This window comes from Lemur catta, chromosome 17, assembly GCF_020740605.2.
Source record: "Lemur catta isolate mLemCat1 chromosome 17, mLemCat1.pri, whole genome shotgun sequence".
NCBI classification, from domain to species: Eukaryota; Metazoa; Chordata; class Mammalia; order Primates; family Lemuridae; genus Lemur; species Lemur catta.
Window position 1 is genome coordinate 8,740,499 of NC_059144.1, and position 20,340 is coordinate 8,760,838.

The 20,340-nt window shown below is 49.4% G+C and overlaps 1 protein-coding gene across 3 annotated transcripts in view; it reads left to right on the plus strand.

Moving 5' to 3' along the window:
* The window catches only part of SYNDIG1 (synapse differentiation inducing 1), a 165,669-nt gene that overhangs the window by 86,672 nt on the left and 58,657 nt on the right, over positions 1–20,340 (plus strand). For 2 of the 3 annotated variants that reach the window (XM_045528472.1, XM_045528473.1), the window contains exon 3: positions 14,301–14,438. In XM_045528472.1, coding sequence (XP_045384428.1) covers positions 14,301–14,438 — 138 coding nt within the window. Of the gene's footprint in view, positions 1–14,300; positions 14,439–14,650; positions 14,860–20,340 lie in introns of those variants that run through there. The other variant, XM_045528474.1, reaches the window with a different exon arrangement.

Sequence of the window (20,340 nt, forward strand, 5' to 3'; positions counted from 1 at the left end):
TCTTGTTTGAGATATAATAAACTAAACTTTGATTCGAAATTGGACATTTCATATTTAATGACCTAATCTGTAATTCACATCCTTTCGTGTCCCATCTGTGCTGTCTACCTACTCCACAGTCACAAAGATATTCTCCTATAGTAGAGATGGCCACTGGCCTCTTGGTGGAAGGGATGCAGTGGTGCTCACCTGTGCCCCTCCTGCAGCATCTGGAATAATTCCTGGCACTTACGAGGGGCTCAGAAACCATTAGTTGGGTAGATGAATCATGTGGACAGATGGATGTCAGGTTCCTTCAAGCTTGCCCTTTGTTCCTGGGAGGGGCATTCTACCAGGCTCCTTCACCTCCCAGCCCACATTGTCATCCTTGTCATTCTGGAGTTTTCCCCATTGTTCTGCTGTGAGGTCCTTCCAGCCCTGAGCAGTAGGTCTGCTCAGCTTTTGAGGTTGGGCATCCTGTGAGTAGCATCGCTGTGGCACAGTGAGCCGTCCTCTGCCAGGTCCACCCGGAGCCATTTGCCACGTGGGCACCGTTTGCTGTGGGCACTCTGTGGCCTGGTCCTTCGAGAAGGTACCTCTGACTACACAGGGTCCCCATTCTGGGAGGGGAGGCCAGAGCTGCCTTCGGCTTGTTGGGCTCAGGCACACCTCTGTGAAGTGTTTGACGTGCATGTTCCTTTGGGCAGGCATGTGATACCAAACACCACTGAGCCGCTTCTCTGTGAAGACATGAAAACAACAAAGGTGATGATGAAATGCCAAATTGCAGTGTTAAATGAATTATTCATGTATCATAAAAAAGGATATTCAATATTTTTTCATTTTTTCCAGTAATGCTCACAGTATTTCCTGCCATTAGAGCACAATCGATGAGAGAAAAAATTGTACCCAATGCTTAATCCCCAACGGAAAAAAAATTCATTTAAAGTATAATTTTTCTGCTAAAATGGCACACTTGTGACTTTTTTTTTACTTTTTATTCATTTATTTTTCTCTGGATAACAAGTAATTTATTCTAGATAGATGGCAATTTTTTCTTTCATGTTAAGGAACAGCCATGACTTCAGCAAATGTTTTTAGTCAGGACTCTTTTAAATTTATAAATGGACACTAATATTTTTTTCTTTTTATTGTGAATAATTTCAAACTTACAGAAAAGTTGTAAGAACTCCCATGTACCCTTTACCCAGACCACCAATACTGAATATTTTGCCAGTGTGACTTTTTATTTTTTAAATAATTTCAGACTTACAGAAACATTGCAAGAACAGTACAGAGAATTCCTATATACTTGTCTCCCGTTTCCCTCAATCTTAAGAGTTTACTATTCTTGCTTTATCATTCTCTCTACTGATACGCATATTTTTTCTAAGCTACTTACAAGTAAGTTACAGGCATGATGTTCTTCTACCCCTAAATGAATCATGTATTAATATATTTTCTAAAAGCAAGTTCAGTTATAAAAGTCAGGAAATTAACATTATTACAGTACTATCATTTAATCTATAGCCCTTATTCAGATTTTTCCAGTTCTTTCAAAATTGTCCTTTACAGCAAAAAGAAAAGCAATTCAGGTCCAGGATCCAATTCGGGATCCCACATTGCATTTTCTTGTCACACCTCTTTAGTCTTCTTTGATCTGGAACACTCCTTCTGTCTTTCCTTGTTTGTTGTGACCTTGATGATTTTACAGAGTACAGGTCAGTTATTTTTTAGGCCATCTGTCAATTTGGGTTTGTCTGATGACTCCTTGTGATTGGATTCAGGTTACTGCATTTTTGACAGAAACCCCACGGAAGGGACTGTGTCCTTCCAGTGCATTGTATCAGGAGACTCGTGTCTATTTGCTCCACTGCTGGTGACGGTGACTCTGATCACTTGTTTTGGTGTCTGCCATGTTTCTCACTGGCCGAGTGACAATGTTGCTTTGTAATTAACCAGTATCTTGTAGGGAGGTACTGTGAGACTGTGTAAAAATGCTGTTTTTCATTAGTCATTCCCTACTAGTTTTAGCATTCATTGACAAATGTCTAACCCATAGTTCATTCTATGTTTATTAGTTGACATTCCACTATGGGGAAGAGCATTCCCTTCTCCTATACTTATTTTTTACCCATTTATCACTTTATAAGGTTAGATCATTAATTCTTCTTTGTTCAGAAGGTTATTGTTAGTATTTATTGTGCTTTTATTGTGATGTTGACCTTGTTCCAGATTTGACAGCAAGAGCTCCTTCAAGCTGGCTTCTGTGTCCTTTGCACGTAGTGCATCATTCTTTAATCATTTTTTATTATGATTTCCTGGTACAGCAAGGTATTCCAGGTGCATCTTTTTTTAAAAAAAAAATTATTTTTAATTATGAGTACATAGTAGTTGTGTATGTTTATAGGGTATATGTGATGCTCTGATACAGGCATACAATGTGTACTAATCAAATCAGGATAATTGGGGTATCCATCACCTCAAGTATTTATCATTTCTTTGTGTTAGGAACATTCCATCTCCACTCTTTTAGTTATTTTAAAGTATACCTTGACTTATTGTTGACTATAATCACTTTATTGTGCTATCAAATACTGTTCACTCTATCTAACTATATTTTTGTACCCATTAACCATCTCCGCTTTATCCCCCCTCCCCACTACCCTTCCCAGCCTCTGGTAACCATCATTCTACTCTCTGTCTCCATAAGATCAATTGTTTTTAATATTTAGCTCCCACATATGAGTGAGAATAGGTGAGATTTGTCTTCCTGTGCTTGGCTTATTTCACTTAATGTTCTCCATTTCTATTCATATTGTTGGGAATGGCAGGATCTCATTCTTTTTCATGGCTGAATAATATTCCATCGTGCATGTGTACCACAGTGTCTTTATCCATTCGTCCATTGATGGACACTTAGGTTCATTCCAAATCTTGGCTACTGTGAATAGTGCTGCAATAAACATGGGAGTACAGGTATCTTTTCAATATACTGATTTCCTTTCTTTTGGATATATATCTAGCAGTGGGATTGCTGGGTCATATGGTAGTTCTATTTTTAGTTTTTTTGAGGTCCCTCCATACTGTTCTCCATAGTGGCTGCACTAATTTACATTCCCAGCAACAGTGTAAGAGGGTTCCCCTTTCTTCACATCCTCACTGGCATTTATTATTGCCTGTCATTTTGATAAAAGCCATTTTAACTAGATTGAGATGATATCTCATTGTAGTTTTTATTTGTATTTTTCTGATGACTAATGATGTTGAACATTTTTGCATATACCTGTTGGCCAGTTGTATGTCTTCTTTTGAGAAGTGTCTATTCAGATCTTTTGCCCATTTTTTAATCAGATTATTTGATTTTTTTCCTATTGAGCTGTTGGCGCTCCTTATATATTCTAGTTTTTAATCCCTTGTCAGATGGGTAGTTTGCAAATATTTTCTCCCATTCGATGGGTTGTCTCTTCACTTTGTTGATTGTTTCCTTTGCTTTATAGAAGCTTTGTGGCTTGCTGTGATCTGATTTGTCCAGTTTTGCTTTGGTTGACTATGCTTTGGGAGTGTTACTCAAGAAGTCCTTGCCCAGACCAGTGTCCTGAAGTGTTCCCCCCATCAGTGTTTTCTTTGACTAGTTTCATAGTTTCAGGTCTTAGATTTAAGTCTATAATCCATTTTGATTTGATTTTTGTATATGTCAAGATATAAGGGTCTGGTTTCAGTCTCCTGCATATGGACATCCAGTTTTCCCAGCACCACTTACTGAAGAGACTGTCCTTTCCCCACTGTATGTTCTTTGCACCTTTGTCAAAGATAAGTTCACTTACAGATGTGTGGATTTATTTCTGGGTTCTCTATTCTGTTCCATTGGTCTGTGTGTCTATTTTTATGCCAGTACCATGCTGTTTTGTTTCCAGGTGCATCTTGTACATTGCCAACCTCAGCCTTGAAAGCAGCCATTTCTCTAGAGCTCTGGTTCCTTTCCTTGGAGAATGGTCTTTAGAAAACAAGATCAGTGTGCAAGGTGTGCTCATTGCAGCTTGGGAGGGGGGGCTCACAGTTTCTAGGTGGGGAAATGTATGCATACTTAAATGTACATAAATATATCTATGTAACAACACATGCATATACATCTATACATACATATTTTCTATCTATAGAAGTGATACCTACCTGTGTTCAGTTCCAATCCAGCCAGTTCATGTTGCTCTCTCTCCTTAAGCAGCATTGTCTTCTGTTGTGTGGATGGGTCGCGGTTTATTTAACTACTCTCCCTTGAATGAACATTTAGGTTGTTTCCAATGTTTTGCAATCATCTGTAATGCTGCAGTGAATAACCTTGTGCATATGTATTTTTATGTTTTCAGGATAAGTTACTAGAACAGAGACTGCAGACCCCCCAAAAAACCCCACATCTGTAATTTTGTCACGTTGACAAATTTGCTTTCTAAAAGTCGTACCATTTACACTCCTATCAGCCTGTTTCCCTGCAGTCTCAGTAATAGTATGGTTAACTTTTGACAACTTGATAGGTGAGAATCATACCTTGGTCTGGTTTTCAGTTTCCTTTCTCTAAGAACAAGTGAGGTCGGGCATCGTCTCCACCTGGACTCAGAGCACCTGGGGTGTGAAATTTAAGGAAGCGCTCAGGCTCCAGTGCCAGCTGCGCACCTGCCTGTTCTGAGTGAGACAGACCATAATGAAGAAGGCGGGACTGTGAGTAGGTGTCTTCATTTCCCTTTTACCTTTAAGCCACTCCAAATCCATGGTACTAAAACTGGCCTGGGCTTTGCATCTGGAAACTGCAAAAAACACAGTGGGTTATGTGCTGAGTTCTTCAGGCAAATGTAACATAAACTGGAGGTAACAAGATCTAAAAGGACAGTCATCACCTGAGGCAATAATATATTGTACATAGCTTTTTTGTTCAGAGAATCACCCATGCAAATGATGCAGATTTTAAGCAGGGATGCACATTTAGTAACTGGATCAACAATTAATGGTAACTGGACAGTCAGTTGTGAAACCAGCTTCTCTGGGTTGGTCATAAAAGGCTGAGTCCCTATTTATTTCCCAGTCGCTTAGGTTGATGTGGAATACGCTCTGGTTTTCTCAAGCAGTGAGAAGTGGTGGGTATAACACTAGGCAAGGCCTGGCTGCAGGCACCTCCCCGCTCCACCTCTGCCATGCTCTCCTGCTCTCCGCAGCCCTTGTGTGTGCGGAGCTCACTCCCAACCCAGGGCCTTTGCACACATCCCTTTACTGAGCAAGGGGCCACCAGACAGGAGTCTCAATTTCTTCACAGAACCTAAAGTCCAGTGTACAACACAATTATATCCAAGCTACGAAAACAAAAACATATGAAGGGGGAAAAAAAAAACCAGTATTGTCACCAACATACGTTGATTCCCTACCATACCCTGGTCACTTTGACCTGAATCATACAATGACCTTTATACCAAATCTTAGAAAGCTTTGGCCAGTTCTGTCTTTGAAACGGCATTTGTGTGTATTCTTTGCACCATTTATCTGGCAGTGTGATGAGGTTTCTTATCCTGCCTGACCACACTCCTCATGTCTCCGTCTTCTCACTCCCCTCAAACATTCCTTGAGTGTGATGATCTTGTTCCACATAGGGTTGCCCTGAGTGAAGTGTTGGGGGTGTCCAGCACCCCCACTTTCTCCACAGGCTCTGCAGCAGGTACCCCCACACTCTCTCAGGTATGAATTGCAGGAGAAGTCCCCTGAGCCCGGCTTTGCCTACCTGAGGATTTTCTCTGAGGATCTGAAGTCTGCCCTGCAAAGGGTGGGAGAATCTTTGCCCCCAGGAGACGCCCTCACTGATGACTGATGGGAGGTGGTTTATGTCAGTGGGATGACTCCCTGTGGTCCCCAGCAGGTGCAGCCTCTTGGTGCCCACAGAGGTACCTAACTCAGCAGCACCTCTTTATTGGCTGTGTTTCCTGCCCTTCCCCTCACCTCCCCACCATCTTTCCGAAGATCACCTCCCAAGGAAACAATTGCACCTGAGCCCTTTACTCAAGATCTGCTTCTAGGGGAACCCAAACTAGGACAGGGCCCAAGGAATCATTTGCTAAAGTTGCCTTCCCAGGGCACATGAGCACTTCCAGACCACAGGAAGAACTTAGCCTGAGAGATCAAGTCGTAGAAGGACCTTCTTATCCTAGTTTGAAAATAGGTATTTAAATTAATGCAGGAATATTGAATAACAGTCCTCTAATGCAGAGGTCTCCAACCTATGCTGAGTTATATAATTATTTCATTATATAGTACAGTGTAACAATAATAGACATTAAGTGCACAATAAATGTAATGAGCTTGAGTCATTTCAAAAGCATCCCTGTGAGGAGGATGCTCTGTGGCCAGCACGTGCTCTGTGCAGGCTTCGGAAATTGGAAGAAAAGGCGCGTGGCAGCTGGCAGGTGAGACGTGCTCTTTATTGTCAGGGGGATACAGCAGTGGCAGCAAAGCATGGCTGAGAACATGGCGAGAGCTTATGTATGGATCTGAACAGTAGTGGCAACACGCCATGGGAAAGCGTGATCACATGGGTTCACATAGGACATAACACCTTGTTTACATGAGTATCCTGACTCATGCCTCCCCGGAAGGCCGGCTAGCCGAGGGGCCAGGTCAGGAACACCACTGTGGCAGTCATCTCAGTTTGGCCTAAGAAACCTATTGCCTATACAAATGCAATTTCCCTTACAATCCCTCTTCCACAGTCCGTGGAAAAATTATCTTCCATTTTCAAAATGGTCTGTGGTGCCAAAAAGGTACCTGCTGCCAGATAATGATATGTCTTATCACACTCCACCTTCACAAACAAAAACAAAGCAGGAGTTACACACACGGGTGATCTTCATGAATTTTGATTCATTTGGCTCCTGCTTCTGGAAGATTACAGACTCCTAGGGCCACAACCATCCTTAGATGTTAATTAGATACTTGTCAGTGGAGAAATGCCTTTGCGCTTTGCCCAGGATAAGTAACCATTTACCATTTATTGACAGCTGCCCTGTATGAATGGACACCTGTCCCCAGAGCACTATCGATAGGGCCAGGGGAGCCTTGGTTGTGCAACCCCAGCCTCAATCACGTGCTTGTGAGTTTGGTGTCTGACAAAGGTGGATGCCGAATGCAGCCCTGCAGGGGTTCTTCCCTAGAGTTGCCTTCCAGGAGCTACTGCCTGCCCGAAAGGGCTGAATGCTTTTGAAAGAGAATTCAAATCTCCCATGAATCATGTCTATTGGGAATATAGTCTTTATGGGGATATGGTAGGAGTTAAGACCTAAAGTAGCCGCCACAAAGGAGGAAAACAAAATTTGAAGAAATAGAACAAGGAGCATTTTTCCTGGAGGTGCTCCACAAAGGGGTGTGTCTTTAGTTTTTACAGTTCCGCTTATCCACCCTGAACATTAGTTTATTCCCTCAGACGCTGTTTACACATAACCTATTTCAAGTATTTCTCTCTTTCAAATACAAATCCCTCTCAAATCATCCACTCAGGCCCCAGAATGAAACTGGGAGCCTCCAATAGAGAAAAGCAAGTGTTCATAACCACTGAGGGTTGCTGAACCATGTGTGCCTTATTGATAAGATATACCCCAAATTGTGGACAATGGGAACTTTATCTCACTTTTGTTCTAGGACTTTGAAAACATTTGCATTATATTTGATTTCCCTTGTGAGTTAACTTCATTTTTTCCTCTGTCTTTAGAAAAGTTTCATATTTTATGCACGTAATTGGATTATCATTGTCTAAAAATACCTCACTCCTCAAGTAATATAAAGTGATTTCGGAATAGTGGACTAGATATTACCAGGAGGGAAAAAAATGTTTACTTCTGAGTGATTCATCAGCTCGCTCATCTTTAAAGTTTACTTATTTCTTTGCTTTAGCTGAGAGCCATTCATTTTATAAAAGATTGCCTGGAAACCCAACATGCAAAACAGGAAAAGGCTGAACTGTTTGGGTCTGGGCAGGTTTGGGGACTCAGAACTATTCAAGCCCCTCCCACCCCAGGCCCTAAGGAGACAGTGGAAAGCCACCACATTGACTACAGCTGGGGATGTTCCTCTCATTCTGTGACAAATGGCATTGAGACCTGGATTGTCATGTGCTCTGTGATGTCCTCCAAGACATAAAAGGAGACCAACCAGTTACACAAGACCCACCACTGATGTCCCAAGGGCATCTTTTCCCCATTTTCAGGAACATGGGGTGCATAGATCCTTGCTACTATAGCAAAAATCAAACATGTTTCATTTGGAAATACATATTTATTATGAAATCTGGTGTTTGCATTGGTTGAATCATCTGATTCATGAAGAGTTGATTAACAAAGAATAACCGAATCCCCAGATTTTGGGAATTGGAATAGAGTGTGAAATAAAGTTGACATTTTACATTAAATGTAAAGTAAATATAATGTCAAATTTACATTAAATTTGACATTATTGGAGTGAAATAAATTTGAAAGTTTACCAATACTACACCTGATTTTGCCCTCTTGGGATGACTCAGCGCTCTAGTTTGCGGCTGATGATTGTTGAGTGTTTCTGTTGTAGCTGCTTTGGGCTGTTTCAGTGTGTGATGGGGCAGGGCTGACCTGTGGGCCCCCAGCGTCACAGACCAGGAAGAGGCTGGGGGCCCAGCCAGGCCTGGCTCCAGAGCTGGTTTGCCCCTGCATGGCCACTCCTGAGCTATGAACTCACATGTCCTTCTCTGAGCACTGGGCACAGATGGGACAGCAGCAACAGACATGGACTTGGGATTCTTTATGGGATCGTCTCTACTCATGGGTGGAGAGTACCAATTGTCCCAGTGCCTAGAATACCCCACAACCCTGCTACCTCCCCACCCCCTCTCTCTTCTCTCTTCCTTTCCCAGTTCCCTTCCAGCAACCCTCCTCCCCCACACCCGACAGATGTCCCTGGGGATTCCCAGATCCTCAATTCTTTTGGGAAACCCATGGAGCTCCTCCCACCTTTCCCCATTCTCCACCTGACCCTCCAAATGTGACCACATGCTCAGCAGACAGGCTCTTTAAAAGGAGGCAGTTTCAGTTTTAAAGTAGGGAGGTTTTGTTGGGTTGCTTTTGCTTTTATCACACCAGTATGTGAAATAGCCTCTATCCACAAGAAAACTAACAGCTAGTAGGAGAAACTAAAAGTACCCAAGATAATTAGTAAAATATTTAGGGCAATGTATGTTCACCTACTAAAATACGGCTTTGCAGTATTCTGTGTTATTGAGCCACGAGATCTCCACACAGCTGTGTATCTGGAAGCCGTGTGTGCATCGCTCACAGTGGGTCCTCACGAGACCTTGGTGGTTTTCATGTGATCTGATTTCCAGTAAAGGAGAGACTGGCGGGACTTAAGATGTTGGGAAGGTTTGCTGCAGGGAGGAAGGGAGAAGGATTTGGCTGAGCACAGAAGGGATCGGGTCTCCTGCAGCCAGGCAGCCCACAGAAAACCCCCAAGTGGACCCAAGTGGGCCCCTGGGGCTGCCCCGATGGTGCAGGTGTGGGGAGATGGTGCAGGTCTGGCCCCACAAGGTCTTCATGGCTCAGAACCCAGGCCTTGCCCACGGGGCCCCCTAAGAGTTATTTCCTCTCGGGTAGTAGAAAGTCTTGCCTGGAGGCACCAAAGGCAGCCAGCTCCACTTCTACACTCCTCGGATGTGGACAGAGGGGGTCTCACTCCATGCTGGCTGCCAAGAGCAGCACGTTGGTGTGCCTCCCACGGGCACAGGAGACTTGAGCTGCATCCACTGCCTGCAGCCGCACCAGGTGTTACGCTTGGTTCTGTTCCTCCACTGTTCTGGAGCCACACAAGTAACACAACCTACCTGGCCAAGTCATCATTCTCACCCCAGCTCAAACCCAGGCCCCTCCTGGTGGTCTCGCCTAGTGGACGGTGAAGGTGCGTGTCTCGGAGAGCACAGGACAGGCTTTCAGGGGGTGAAGGGGGGAGCAGAGGTCGGGCAGCCGGCCTGAATGCAGTGTACTGTGGGCAACGATAAACCCAGATAAAGGTGAATGTGCTGGTGACCCCTGTGTACTCTGCACACATTCTGGAGGCTTTGTCACTTTAGTTAATTAGTGTTGTTCGTGTTGGCTAAGGCCACAGGTGAATTGCTGTGCATTCATTCAACAAATGTGCATTGGTTCCTACTGCGTGCCAGACACTGTTCTGGGTACTTGGACACAGCTGTGAACAAAACGTGCACAGATTTCTGCCCTGGGGGTCCTGACAGGAAGGGGGTCAGACGGTAAACAAGCCAGTACTACCTGGGGTGCAGAGGCGAGGCCCCTGGCAGGCAAGGGATGGGAGTGCTGGAAGGCGGTGGCAGTCTTGATGGTGTGTAGGGAGGACTCTGTGGAGAGGTGGCATTGAGCAAAAGCCTGGAATGAGGTGTGGAAGCTACTCTCATGTGTATCTGGGGGAAGAGTCCCTGGCTGGCGGGACAGCAAGTGGCAGACACGGGACACATCCAGCACACTGGAGGAACAGCAGACAGCTGCCTGTGCATGGAAGAGAGTGAGGCCAGAGTCAGTGGGGTCAGAGCCCATGGGGCAGTGTAGTCCATCCAACAGGACTTTCTGAGATGATGGAAATGCTGTCCCGTGTGATAGACACTAAGCAGCGAGGCAGCTCCTGAGTACTGGCAATGTGGTGGTGTGACTGAGGATCCAGTTGTTGGCTGTATTTAATTTTAAGTAACGTAAGTTTCAGTAGCCCTGGGTGGCCAGTGACTGCAGTGCTCCTCAGCACAGACGTGGCCAGCGGGGAAGGCTCCTTGAGAACCACGTGTGAGATGCTCGCCGGCATCAGTGTGCAAAGAGAGGCCAGGGGTGAGGGCAGCTCGAGTCCCAGAGCCTACTGGCAGGACCCTGAGTGAGGCCAAAGGATGCGGCTGAGCCCAACTTGGCATCCCTAAAGCAGGCACCGCCCACCTTGCTCACTAGCTGCAGCGCATGTCCAGCATGTGATGTGCAAACACTTAGTGCCCGACACTGTGATTACTTTGTTCAAATATCCCGAGGAAGCAAAACCGGAGGGTACTGAGAGCCGGCTCTGTACGTGGAGGTGATGAAAATGACAGCCACTCGGGGCAGGGGGTGGGCCAGCAGGGCACCGGCCAAAGGCTCCCTCCTGCCTCTGCCCTCACTTCTTCCTCAAAGGGTCAGCTCAAAGGGTGGACCTCCGCACAAATTGCAGACGCCTTTGGAGTGCTGTCAGCCTGCAGATGTGTCGGTTAAATGACCCAGGAGGAGGATCTTTCAAAACAGCTGCTGTGCGCGATGAGTCTTCCTTGGTGCTGGTGGTTGTATCTTTTCTCCACGTGGTGTGTTGGTATCTACATAGCCTCTCCCTGGCCGGCTCCTCTCCTAGAGCCCTGCTGCGTGGCAGGGTGCCCACGGCCCCTGCGCCCACAAAGCACTCGCTGAGGGAACATGAATGAATAAGGAGCCAGGAGGTTTCCGTTTGCCCTGTGCTTTGTGTGAGTTTTGAAAAATCTATTTCAATCACAATTGACTAATTATTTTGGTGCCATGGAGCCACAACTTTGCAATTTACAGAGTGTCGTTCCTTTATGCTTCCAAATTAAGATATGTGAAGATTTGGGGGGCGTGCCCTGAAACCTAATTCTTTACTTCCTGAGGACTGTGGTGTAATTCCACAGCAGTTTCCAAAGAGGGAAGTCAACGCTTTCAGCGTGCCTGCGTGTGCCAGGACAGCAGTTCAGAGAGTGGTGACTGTCTGATCCGGGAGAAGTCACTGCCACTGGCCTCTCTGTCTTACCTGGAAACAGATCACCTAAGAAGCAGGGTCATCAGAATGCTTGGGTGGGGAGAAGAGGAGGAAGACCCCTTGTCTGTGGACTAGACGAAGTGGAGACGGTGGGTTTGTGTACAGCAAGATCATCTGTGTGCACACTGCACACGGCACAGGCTTGGAAGGGGCAGCCAGTCACGCAGAAGCAATTCTAGACTCCAGAGGCCATGAACTGGGCGGCTTTGTGATTTGACAAGTGTTTTAACCCTCAGAGCCTCTGCTTTGTCCTTTGTAAAATGGAAATGACAATAAAAATAGTAATAACACCTATTTCCAGAGTTGCTCTGAGAATCCAGTGAGCTTAGTTATATAAAACTCTTTGTAAACAAAGAAAAAAAGAAACTAAACTCTAAAACATAGACAGGCAGATCTGTCCCTTGTACGCGAGGCTGTCCATCCCAACGTCGTGACCAATGTTGCTGGGCAACGTCGCTCGGTGGCTCCTGAAAGTCGGGGTCTGAGCTGAGGGCTGGGAAGAACGCTGTCCCCCTGCCTGGCTCTCTGCCTCTCTGCCTGTCTGCGGGGTCTTTGCACGCGGGTGGGTGTGTCACAGATGGGACCTCCCAAGCACCCTTTTCTGCAGCTCAGCCATTCCAACATGAGTCCCCAACACCGCAAAGCCACGTTTTCTGTGAGGCCTGTGAGGACTGAACGCCACACATCCTTCCTGCGGATCCAGTGGCGGAGAAGCATGCGTGCACCTGGGTAGCCTGGCCCCCGCATCTCCCGTGAATTATGCATCTCTGTGGGCTGCTCCATTTTCCTTCCCTGATAGCCATAATTATGACAATTTTCATTTCCCTTCACTGTTCTGGAGACCGTGTGGAAGACGGTGCGCAGAGTAGAGAGAATAGAAATTTCACAGACGTGGCTCTGTGGATGGCGCCTTGTGGCCCCAGACACACGGAGGAGCCGCCAGAGCAGCTGCAGTGACTTGGCAGGCGGTGCCGGGAGGGGAGACGCGGCAGGGAGCTCAGACCCCTGCCCCGCAGGCCTGTCTGTGTGTGGTGGGTGGACAGAGGGTCCAGCTTCCACCCAGGGCCACCTGGAGAAGGCCTTGCTTGCATTTGACTGAGCCCATCAAGATTGGCCCATTTTCCTTGGTCGCCAGACAAAAGCAGAGTCCTCTCAGGAGTGTCCCTTGTCTCACTGCAACGCCGTGGCCGTCTGTGCGATGACTAGAGGCTGGTTGGCAGTTTTATGTGCATTTAATTAGCAGAGACAGGAAAGCACACTTGGGGGCCTCCTCAGCGTGTTTGTGAGCAGGAGCCTCTGGGGGTCTCAGGTGCCTGCGGCGGGGGCTGGGCAGGCAGGTGTTGCCCTCGCAGGGCACACCCACCTTTGTTTTTGTCTGGCACCTCAGGTGACCACCTCCTTCCAAAGCCACGCGCAGAAGTGGCCAGCCTCACCTCGCACTGTGGCATGTTCCCCAGTGTCTCCCGCCCACTCCAGGAGCTGGTGTTTAACAGTTCCGGCAGATGGCAAAGGGAGTTAGGGAGCCGATGACCCTCCTTCAAGAAGAAAGGCACCATTTGTTTTTTGGGAACCCGTATCTGGAGTAAGATAGGACTCCATCCTTGTATAATAAGCACATAGAAATAGAGTGACTCCGGTTTGGGGACGAGCCAGCGTGCGTGTACCGTGTTTTGATGAGGAAAGACAGTCGCGCTGGGAGGCCCAGCACGTGGGATAAGCAGGTGGCAAACAAGCCTCCCCTGCACTCGAGCTCCGGGGCGGGGGAGCCCCAGTGGCCCCAGCCATTTGGCGTCGGGACACCGTGCACCCTCTGTGGGAGGTTCCAGGGTGGTTCTCACTGCGAGGTGAGTGTTGGAATCACCTGAGCAGCTTTTTAGAAACTCCTGTGCTCAGCTCCGCAGCCCCCAACACGTGCCCCTCCTCCATCAGAGCCCCCAGGAGGGTTCCAGTCCGGCTGGGGACAAGCCCTCTTGTAACCGGACCACACAGCAGACGCAGAGCAGTCTGGGTTCGGAGTCAGAGGAAAGGAGAAAGGGGGATTCAGGGGTCAGTGTTCTTCCATCCACACCAGCCCCGCCTTGTCCTGTAAACTAGTGGGGAGTCTCGGATAAAAAGTAAAGTCCATGTGGGGTCTATACGCCTTCTGAAATCCCCACTCCCTCCTGGCTAGATCATACCTGTATCCCTAACATCCGGGCACTCAGCGCCCACAGATCTTAGAAATAATTGGTGACCCAAGAGGCCTGTGCATAGGATATTTTTTCTTTTTGTCCTTGGTAAGGGTTTCCTTGAGGAAATCCTTTTTGTGAAGCTGTACACTTGCAGCCATGACAATGACACCCACAGTATCAGCAACCATGGCTGCCTTCCCAGAGGGCCTGCTCCAGCCAGGTGCCATCCCCCCGTCCTGGGTATCCCTAGAATGATTCCATAGTAATCTTCTCTCCTCTCCCGCCCTGTCTGTGTCCCTCCTGCAGAGCGACTACTCCAGTGACACTGAGAGTGAGGACAACTTCCTCATGATGCCGCCGCGGGACCACCTGGGCCTCAGCGTCTTCTCCATGCTTTGCTGCTTCTGGCCCTTGGGCATCGCGGCCTTCTACTTGTCCCACGAGGTAAGGCCCCTGCCAGGCGGTGGCACATGCGTGGCGGTGTTGTTGCAGGCCCAGAAGGCGGGGAGCCGGGGAAGCCTGTTCAGCTCCTGCTGGGGGGATGGGGGCCCATACGTGAGTGTTTGGAAGACGGGTCAGGAGGACTTGGGGTGCCCTGGGGGGCCAGGTGGGGCCGTGCAGGCTGCCTCATCTCAGACGTGGCTCTGTCCTCGCAGAGGCAGGACTGAGTTCAGGCGTGACAGGAGCAGGCGTCCACTCGGTGGAAGGCAGGTGACCTTCACTCAGGCCCTGGGGTCAGACCAGCCGGGCCAACCCCGTGCTGGGGAGCACCATGCCCGGGTCGAGAATGTGGAACTTGCGAGAGAGGAGGAGCCTTGTTAAAGGCTCATTCCTGCAAAACAGATGCCAGTTGTGCACCAGTCAGTGTGTGCCCATTCCAGATGAATGCCCTGCCCGTGGGAATGGCCTGTCTCAGCATGTCACTGTGCCTGCCCTCCCCAGTGTCAGACTTCTAAAGGTTTTGAATCCCAGCTTATTTTCACTACAAAGCATCCTGTTTGTTGGCTCCTCATGGAACCCAGGTTTTGAAAAGATTTGAAAGACTTTTCTCTAGCAAATGAACATTCATTCAGAAATCAGCTATGGTCCTATGTTTATTAATCGAAGACAGACATTTACACTTGCCGGTTAAACCCTGAGCTTACAGCATCACCACACCCACTCTGTCGTCCCAAACAAAGCAGGAGGGCGAGTGTGGCACCCGGGGGGTGTTCTCAGGCAAGCCAAAGACCCCTCAGGGCATGTGGGGTTCCTCCCAGCTTCTGGGGTTCTGGGACCAAGACTGCAAACAGCTGACCCCAACAGGTCCTTTGCCTGAATAGCTTCCTGGCTCAGCCCAGCAGTATCCTCTCTCCGGTGTCTGTATTGCGTGTCTTTGTTGGGCTAGTGGGAGGAGAATCCACCCCTGCCCTTGTGTGATTTTCTGCTTCCCACCTGCACATCCTGAGTGGCGACTGGCCCCCTTCCTGGCAGTCCCAGGAAGAACAGGGGAGAGTGACTTGTGGGCTGTGGCCCCCCAAGGGCAAGTGCTTCTCAGCAGGGACACGTGAGGCCAAGAAGCCCTTGCAGATGAGGGTGGCGGGAGGGACAGGTGGGGCCCTGCTCTGCCGTGGGCTGTGGTCCTGGGACAGAGGTGATGGGGACACCCTCCACTGGGGCTGGGCCAAGCAGCTGTTCTGGGCCCAGCTTTGGCCTCCAAGGTCTGTGTGAGGATTCTCTTTTGTGAAGTTGTCTCATGAATGCCACAGACCCCTTGCCCTGGTGGCACGAGCACTGGGTAGACAGCCAGCCCCCCAACCCCGGTCTGTCTGGGGCTGGCAGGACCTGGAGGCTGTGGGCTGCAGGCAGGGCTGGGGGAACCTTGGCTCCAGGCCAAGGCTGTGGAGGCTGCATGTGCCGTGGACTGGGACACGCAGGGATCTGGAGAGGAGGGTGTGGCTGGCCGCCCACCGTGGACAGAGCCTGCCCGCCTGTGTGAACTGCACTCCAATGCTGCAAACAGGTGAGAGCGATCAGCTAGGAAACGGGAGGTCAGACCACAGAGCAGAGAGCCGGGTCCTCCCACAGCGTGGGCATCGATGGCTTTTCCCAGGAGCTGAAGAGGTGACATCAAATGTGCCCCCAAACCCTCCCTCCCGCACCCCAGCCCTGCGTCCTCTCTGCATAGAGAAGGATGGGGCAACCTCGCCTTCCTGGGGCCCAGCTGCTGAGATAAGCTCTTCCCTCCCTGGCAGGGGGAGCACCTTCGATGCTGGAGCTGCATTTTGAATTTTAGAGCAGGACTGATACTTTTATCTTGGGTTCCACTGGAAGAGGTGCTGCCTGCTCACAGAGACGAGAGTGTGCATCTTGTGAATGAGCTGGCAGGGTACAGGGTGGTCAGGGGGAGCCGTGGAAAAGTGACGGGGGCTGCAGGGAGAGGCTGCCTGTCCTCTATCAGCAACACACCGAGGACACGTAATGTCCAAAAGATTGTCATTGTAACAGAAATCAAGGCTATGATCGCAGGGACTGGCATTTAGAGTCTCTTTCTCAGAAAGCGATTTTATCCTATCACAGTCAGAGCCTCTTAGACTTGGGTCTGATGACTCATAATGTTTAATACCTTAGATGGTAAAGGGCATTTTTATTGTCTGCTTAGCAGCAAATGTGACATGCAGTTTCTATAGAGGCTTCTGATCACATTTTTTGGAGCCGCAGCTCAGACATTTTTGTGGAGTGTAGGGACAGTCTTCACTGTTGTCCTAAGAGAGGGGCTCCTGGGGCCGTGGCCAGTTGTTTCCCTTTTCCTCGTGCCTTGAGAATAGATTTGAGCGGGACCGTGGCAGAGAAGAGGTGCTGACATTTTTATGAAAGTATCTGTGGAGGGGAGTCCCCTTCCCAGGACCTGTACCCACATCCTCTCCAACTCCGAGCTCACGTTCCCAGGCAGCCCCCTTGCAGTCTGCAGCGGTGGCACTGCCGGGTCCCGCTGCAGGTCCGGGAGGCGAACAGCCCTGCGCACAGTGTCTTGGCCGGTCATGAAACCGCTGTGCTTTCTGCTCCCAGCCACAGTGCACACTCCCCAGCAGCCACTGGAGCAGACAGAATAGAACACACGCGCTCTGAGATCCTCACGCTAAATTAAATCGGTGCTTTCCTAGGCGAGGCCAGCTGGGAGTGCCACCCTGGGTTGGAGAGAGGAGAGGCTGGAGGCCGTCTCTGGGGGACCTGCAGGCTGTGGCCAGGGCCTCCTGTGCCCCGAGGCGTTGGCATGGGAGGTGACACAACAGGGCAAGTAGTGCACTGAGGAAGCCAAGGCTCTCCAGGACCCCGGTGTTATTCACAAGGACATCTCTGACATGGAAGTGTGACTTTGGGAGTTTTCTTCCTTTTATCATAGATCACATGATGCAGTGTGCTCACTGACAGTTGGGCTGTGTCTGCTCATTGTCAAAATAGCACCTCGGTTCAGACCAAGGAACATGTGAGGCCACTCCAGAAAAACCCAACCCGTGGGGGTGTGGTTTACACGGGGCAGCAGTGGAAACAATTCACGACATTCCTGGAATTATGAGCCCCGCATATGTTTGTTCTGTCCTCTTCTAGCCAGGTGCCCTTCAGCAGGTGGCTCCCCTGTGCCTCGGATTCCTGACCCCCAGGATGGTCTTAAAATGATTCCCAGGGGATGGGATCCTGAGGCTTAGAGATGTGGGGCAGGTAGAAGTCCCCAGGAGATTCCTGGCAAGGAGCGGTGCTGGCTGTGCACCCTTGCTTCTGGGTTGTGGTCCTGAACCAGCAGTGCCGTCACCCCTGGACACTTGCTAGAAATGCACATTTTCTGGCCCCACTGCAGACCTGCTCAATCGGAGTCTCTGGGGTCCCAGGATCCTGCATTTTAGGGAGCCCTCCAGCTGGTTCTGAGTGTGAGTAGTGCTGTTGCACACACACATGACCTGGTAAGAACGCGGGCAGGGTGCTGTAATTGGGTTCTGTGAGGTTGAGGGATGTGCCCAAAGCCAGGCTAGTTAGCAGTAGGTCCTGCTCGCCGGCCACCCTCTCTGGGCAGGCAGCTGGGTTGGCCCTGAGCCGCAATGAAGGACTCAGGGTGGGGGTAGATGAGTGTAGCATGTTGTCCACAACTTCATTTTGCCCCAGCCATGTTAACTGTCTGACGCAGCTCCCAATGCAAGCACGTTTTGTAAATCAGTTTACGGAGAGGAAGACGTGGGCGTGTGCAACTTTGGTGGTGCGGCTCCACCTGGGAGCCGGTACTTCGAATGGTGCCGAAGCTAGAAATGAATCCCTTACTCTGCCGAGGCACTGCTGTAAGCTAGTTAATGTGCACACTTTATCTTATTTAATCTTTGCCATGAGTCTGGAAGGTGGAAAATTATTATCTCCATTTCATAGATTAAAAAAACCTGAAGTTTTAAGGAATTAAGTAATTTACAGAAGTCACAGAGGTAGCAAGTATGGGTATATGAGACAAATACTAATATTTGTGATCCTTAGAACCAAATTTCCTGCAATATAACTTTGACTTTTATCTGTTTGTAAACAGAGCCACAGTCCTTGCTTCTAATCCACTGTCCCCCACCCCTGGGAGAGCCTGGAGAGGGTGGTCGTGGAGGAAGGGAAGCCCATTCTGAACACAACGTGCCTTTGCCCTCCCACCCTTCACTGGATCCCGTGTGACAGGTGGCAGCCACTCACTGAAGTGGAAGCCCTGCCCGAGGGGGCCTTGGGCCTGCACCTGTGCCGAGCAGGCCTGAGGTTACATGTGCTCGGTCTGCTGGCAGAAGTCTTTGCATTCAAGCATTTTTTTATGTCTTGATCTAATTTCATTTCATAAAATGTTTCTTGCCTTTACTAACTGCAACATTATAACAATAATTAAATGAGAAAAGAGTATTAAGAACCAGATTATGAATTTTATGGATAGTACCAGCAAAGGGAATTGGGCAAATTATGGAGAAAAAAATGGTATCTCTTTATGGTACTGAAAATCTAGAAGAACAAGAGTCCAGCCTAGCTGATAGCTGTGCTCCTTGAAATCCATTCATTTACCCACCGTCGATTGAATACTGCCCTGTGCCAGGCCCTGCTCTGGGTGGCAGGGGGACAGCAGTGAACAAAACCCCCTTCACAGAGCTGCTGTTCTAGTGCAGAAAGCCAGGCAATAAACAAAGGAAAATGGTAGAGTGTCCAATAGCCAGAAGTATAAAGGAGAGAAATAAAGTTGGAAACGTACATACGAGTGCAGAACTGGGTGGTGGCATTTTCAATAGGGTAATCATGGGAGGGCCGGCCGAGAGGAGGGCATTTCCTGATAAGACCCCAGGCCCAGCCAGGGATCCCCTGGGGAAGAGCTACCAGCAGCAGGGCAGGCAGTGCAAAGGCCCCGAGCCGGAAGCACACCTGGGGCTGGCACGAGGCCGTGTGGCTGAGGCAGGTGACCGCTGGTGTGGAGTAGGGAAGAGGGGAGGCACCAAGGCAGGGACGGGTGGGGCAGACCCCATGGGACCCTTCAGGCTGTAACAGTGGGCCGGGCTTTCACGTGGGAGTTTGAGCAGAGGGGAGGCACCTCGCCGCTGGCCGTCTGGGGAGCCTGTAGGGGCAGGGCAGAGGCAAGACCATGCCTTGGAGGCTGCTGTGGTCATTCGGGAGTGACTGTGGCCATCTGGGCTGCAGTCCCGGCTGGGAGTTTAACAGGAAGCAGGAGACATGGGACATCTTTTGGAAGAGCGACCAGGCTTGGCGGTGGTGTGAGAGGATGAGAGGAGGGAAGGCGGCACTGGAAGACGGGTTTCCAGCGCCGGGTGTGCACCAGCAGCGGGAGCCTCCGTTGGCCTCCGAGTGGCCCCTCTGGCTGGGCAGGAGCTGGACGTGCGTGTTTGGGGCTCGGAGAGGTCTGGCCATGGGTAGGAGCGTAAGGCGAGAGCTGGGCATTAGCCACCAGCCGGGCATGAGGGCCAGCGGGAGCACTGAGGAGTGGCTGGGGGGTGCACAGGAGGCGACAGCCCCGGGCAGGCCCCGGGGAGGAGCTGCACCGCTGAGCGCTGGGAGGCAGCACTGAGAGGGGGCCTGGGGGGACGTGGGCTGCTGGGCTGTTCCCTTTTTGACCTGGCTGCTGGCTGCTGGCTGCACAGGCGTGGACACTCACTGAGCTCCACGCTTACGAACTTCAACTAAAATGTCTAAAAAACATACCGGAAGAGAGTAGTTGGATATGGTATATCTAGTTATCTCCTTTGAAGAGTTTTGCTGTAAACAGAGAAATGGAATGGTATTCAGTGAGGTGATGTCAAGAGCATTTGGTTTTGGTATTGTTTTTTTAAAGTGGGAAAAATGACAGCATGTTTGT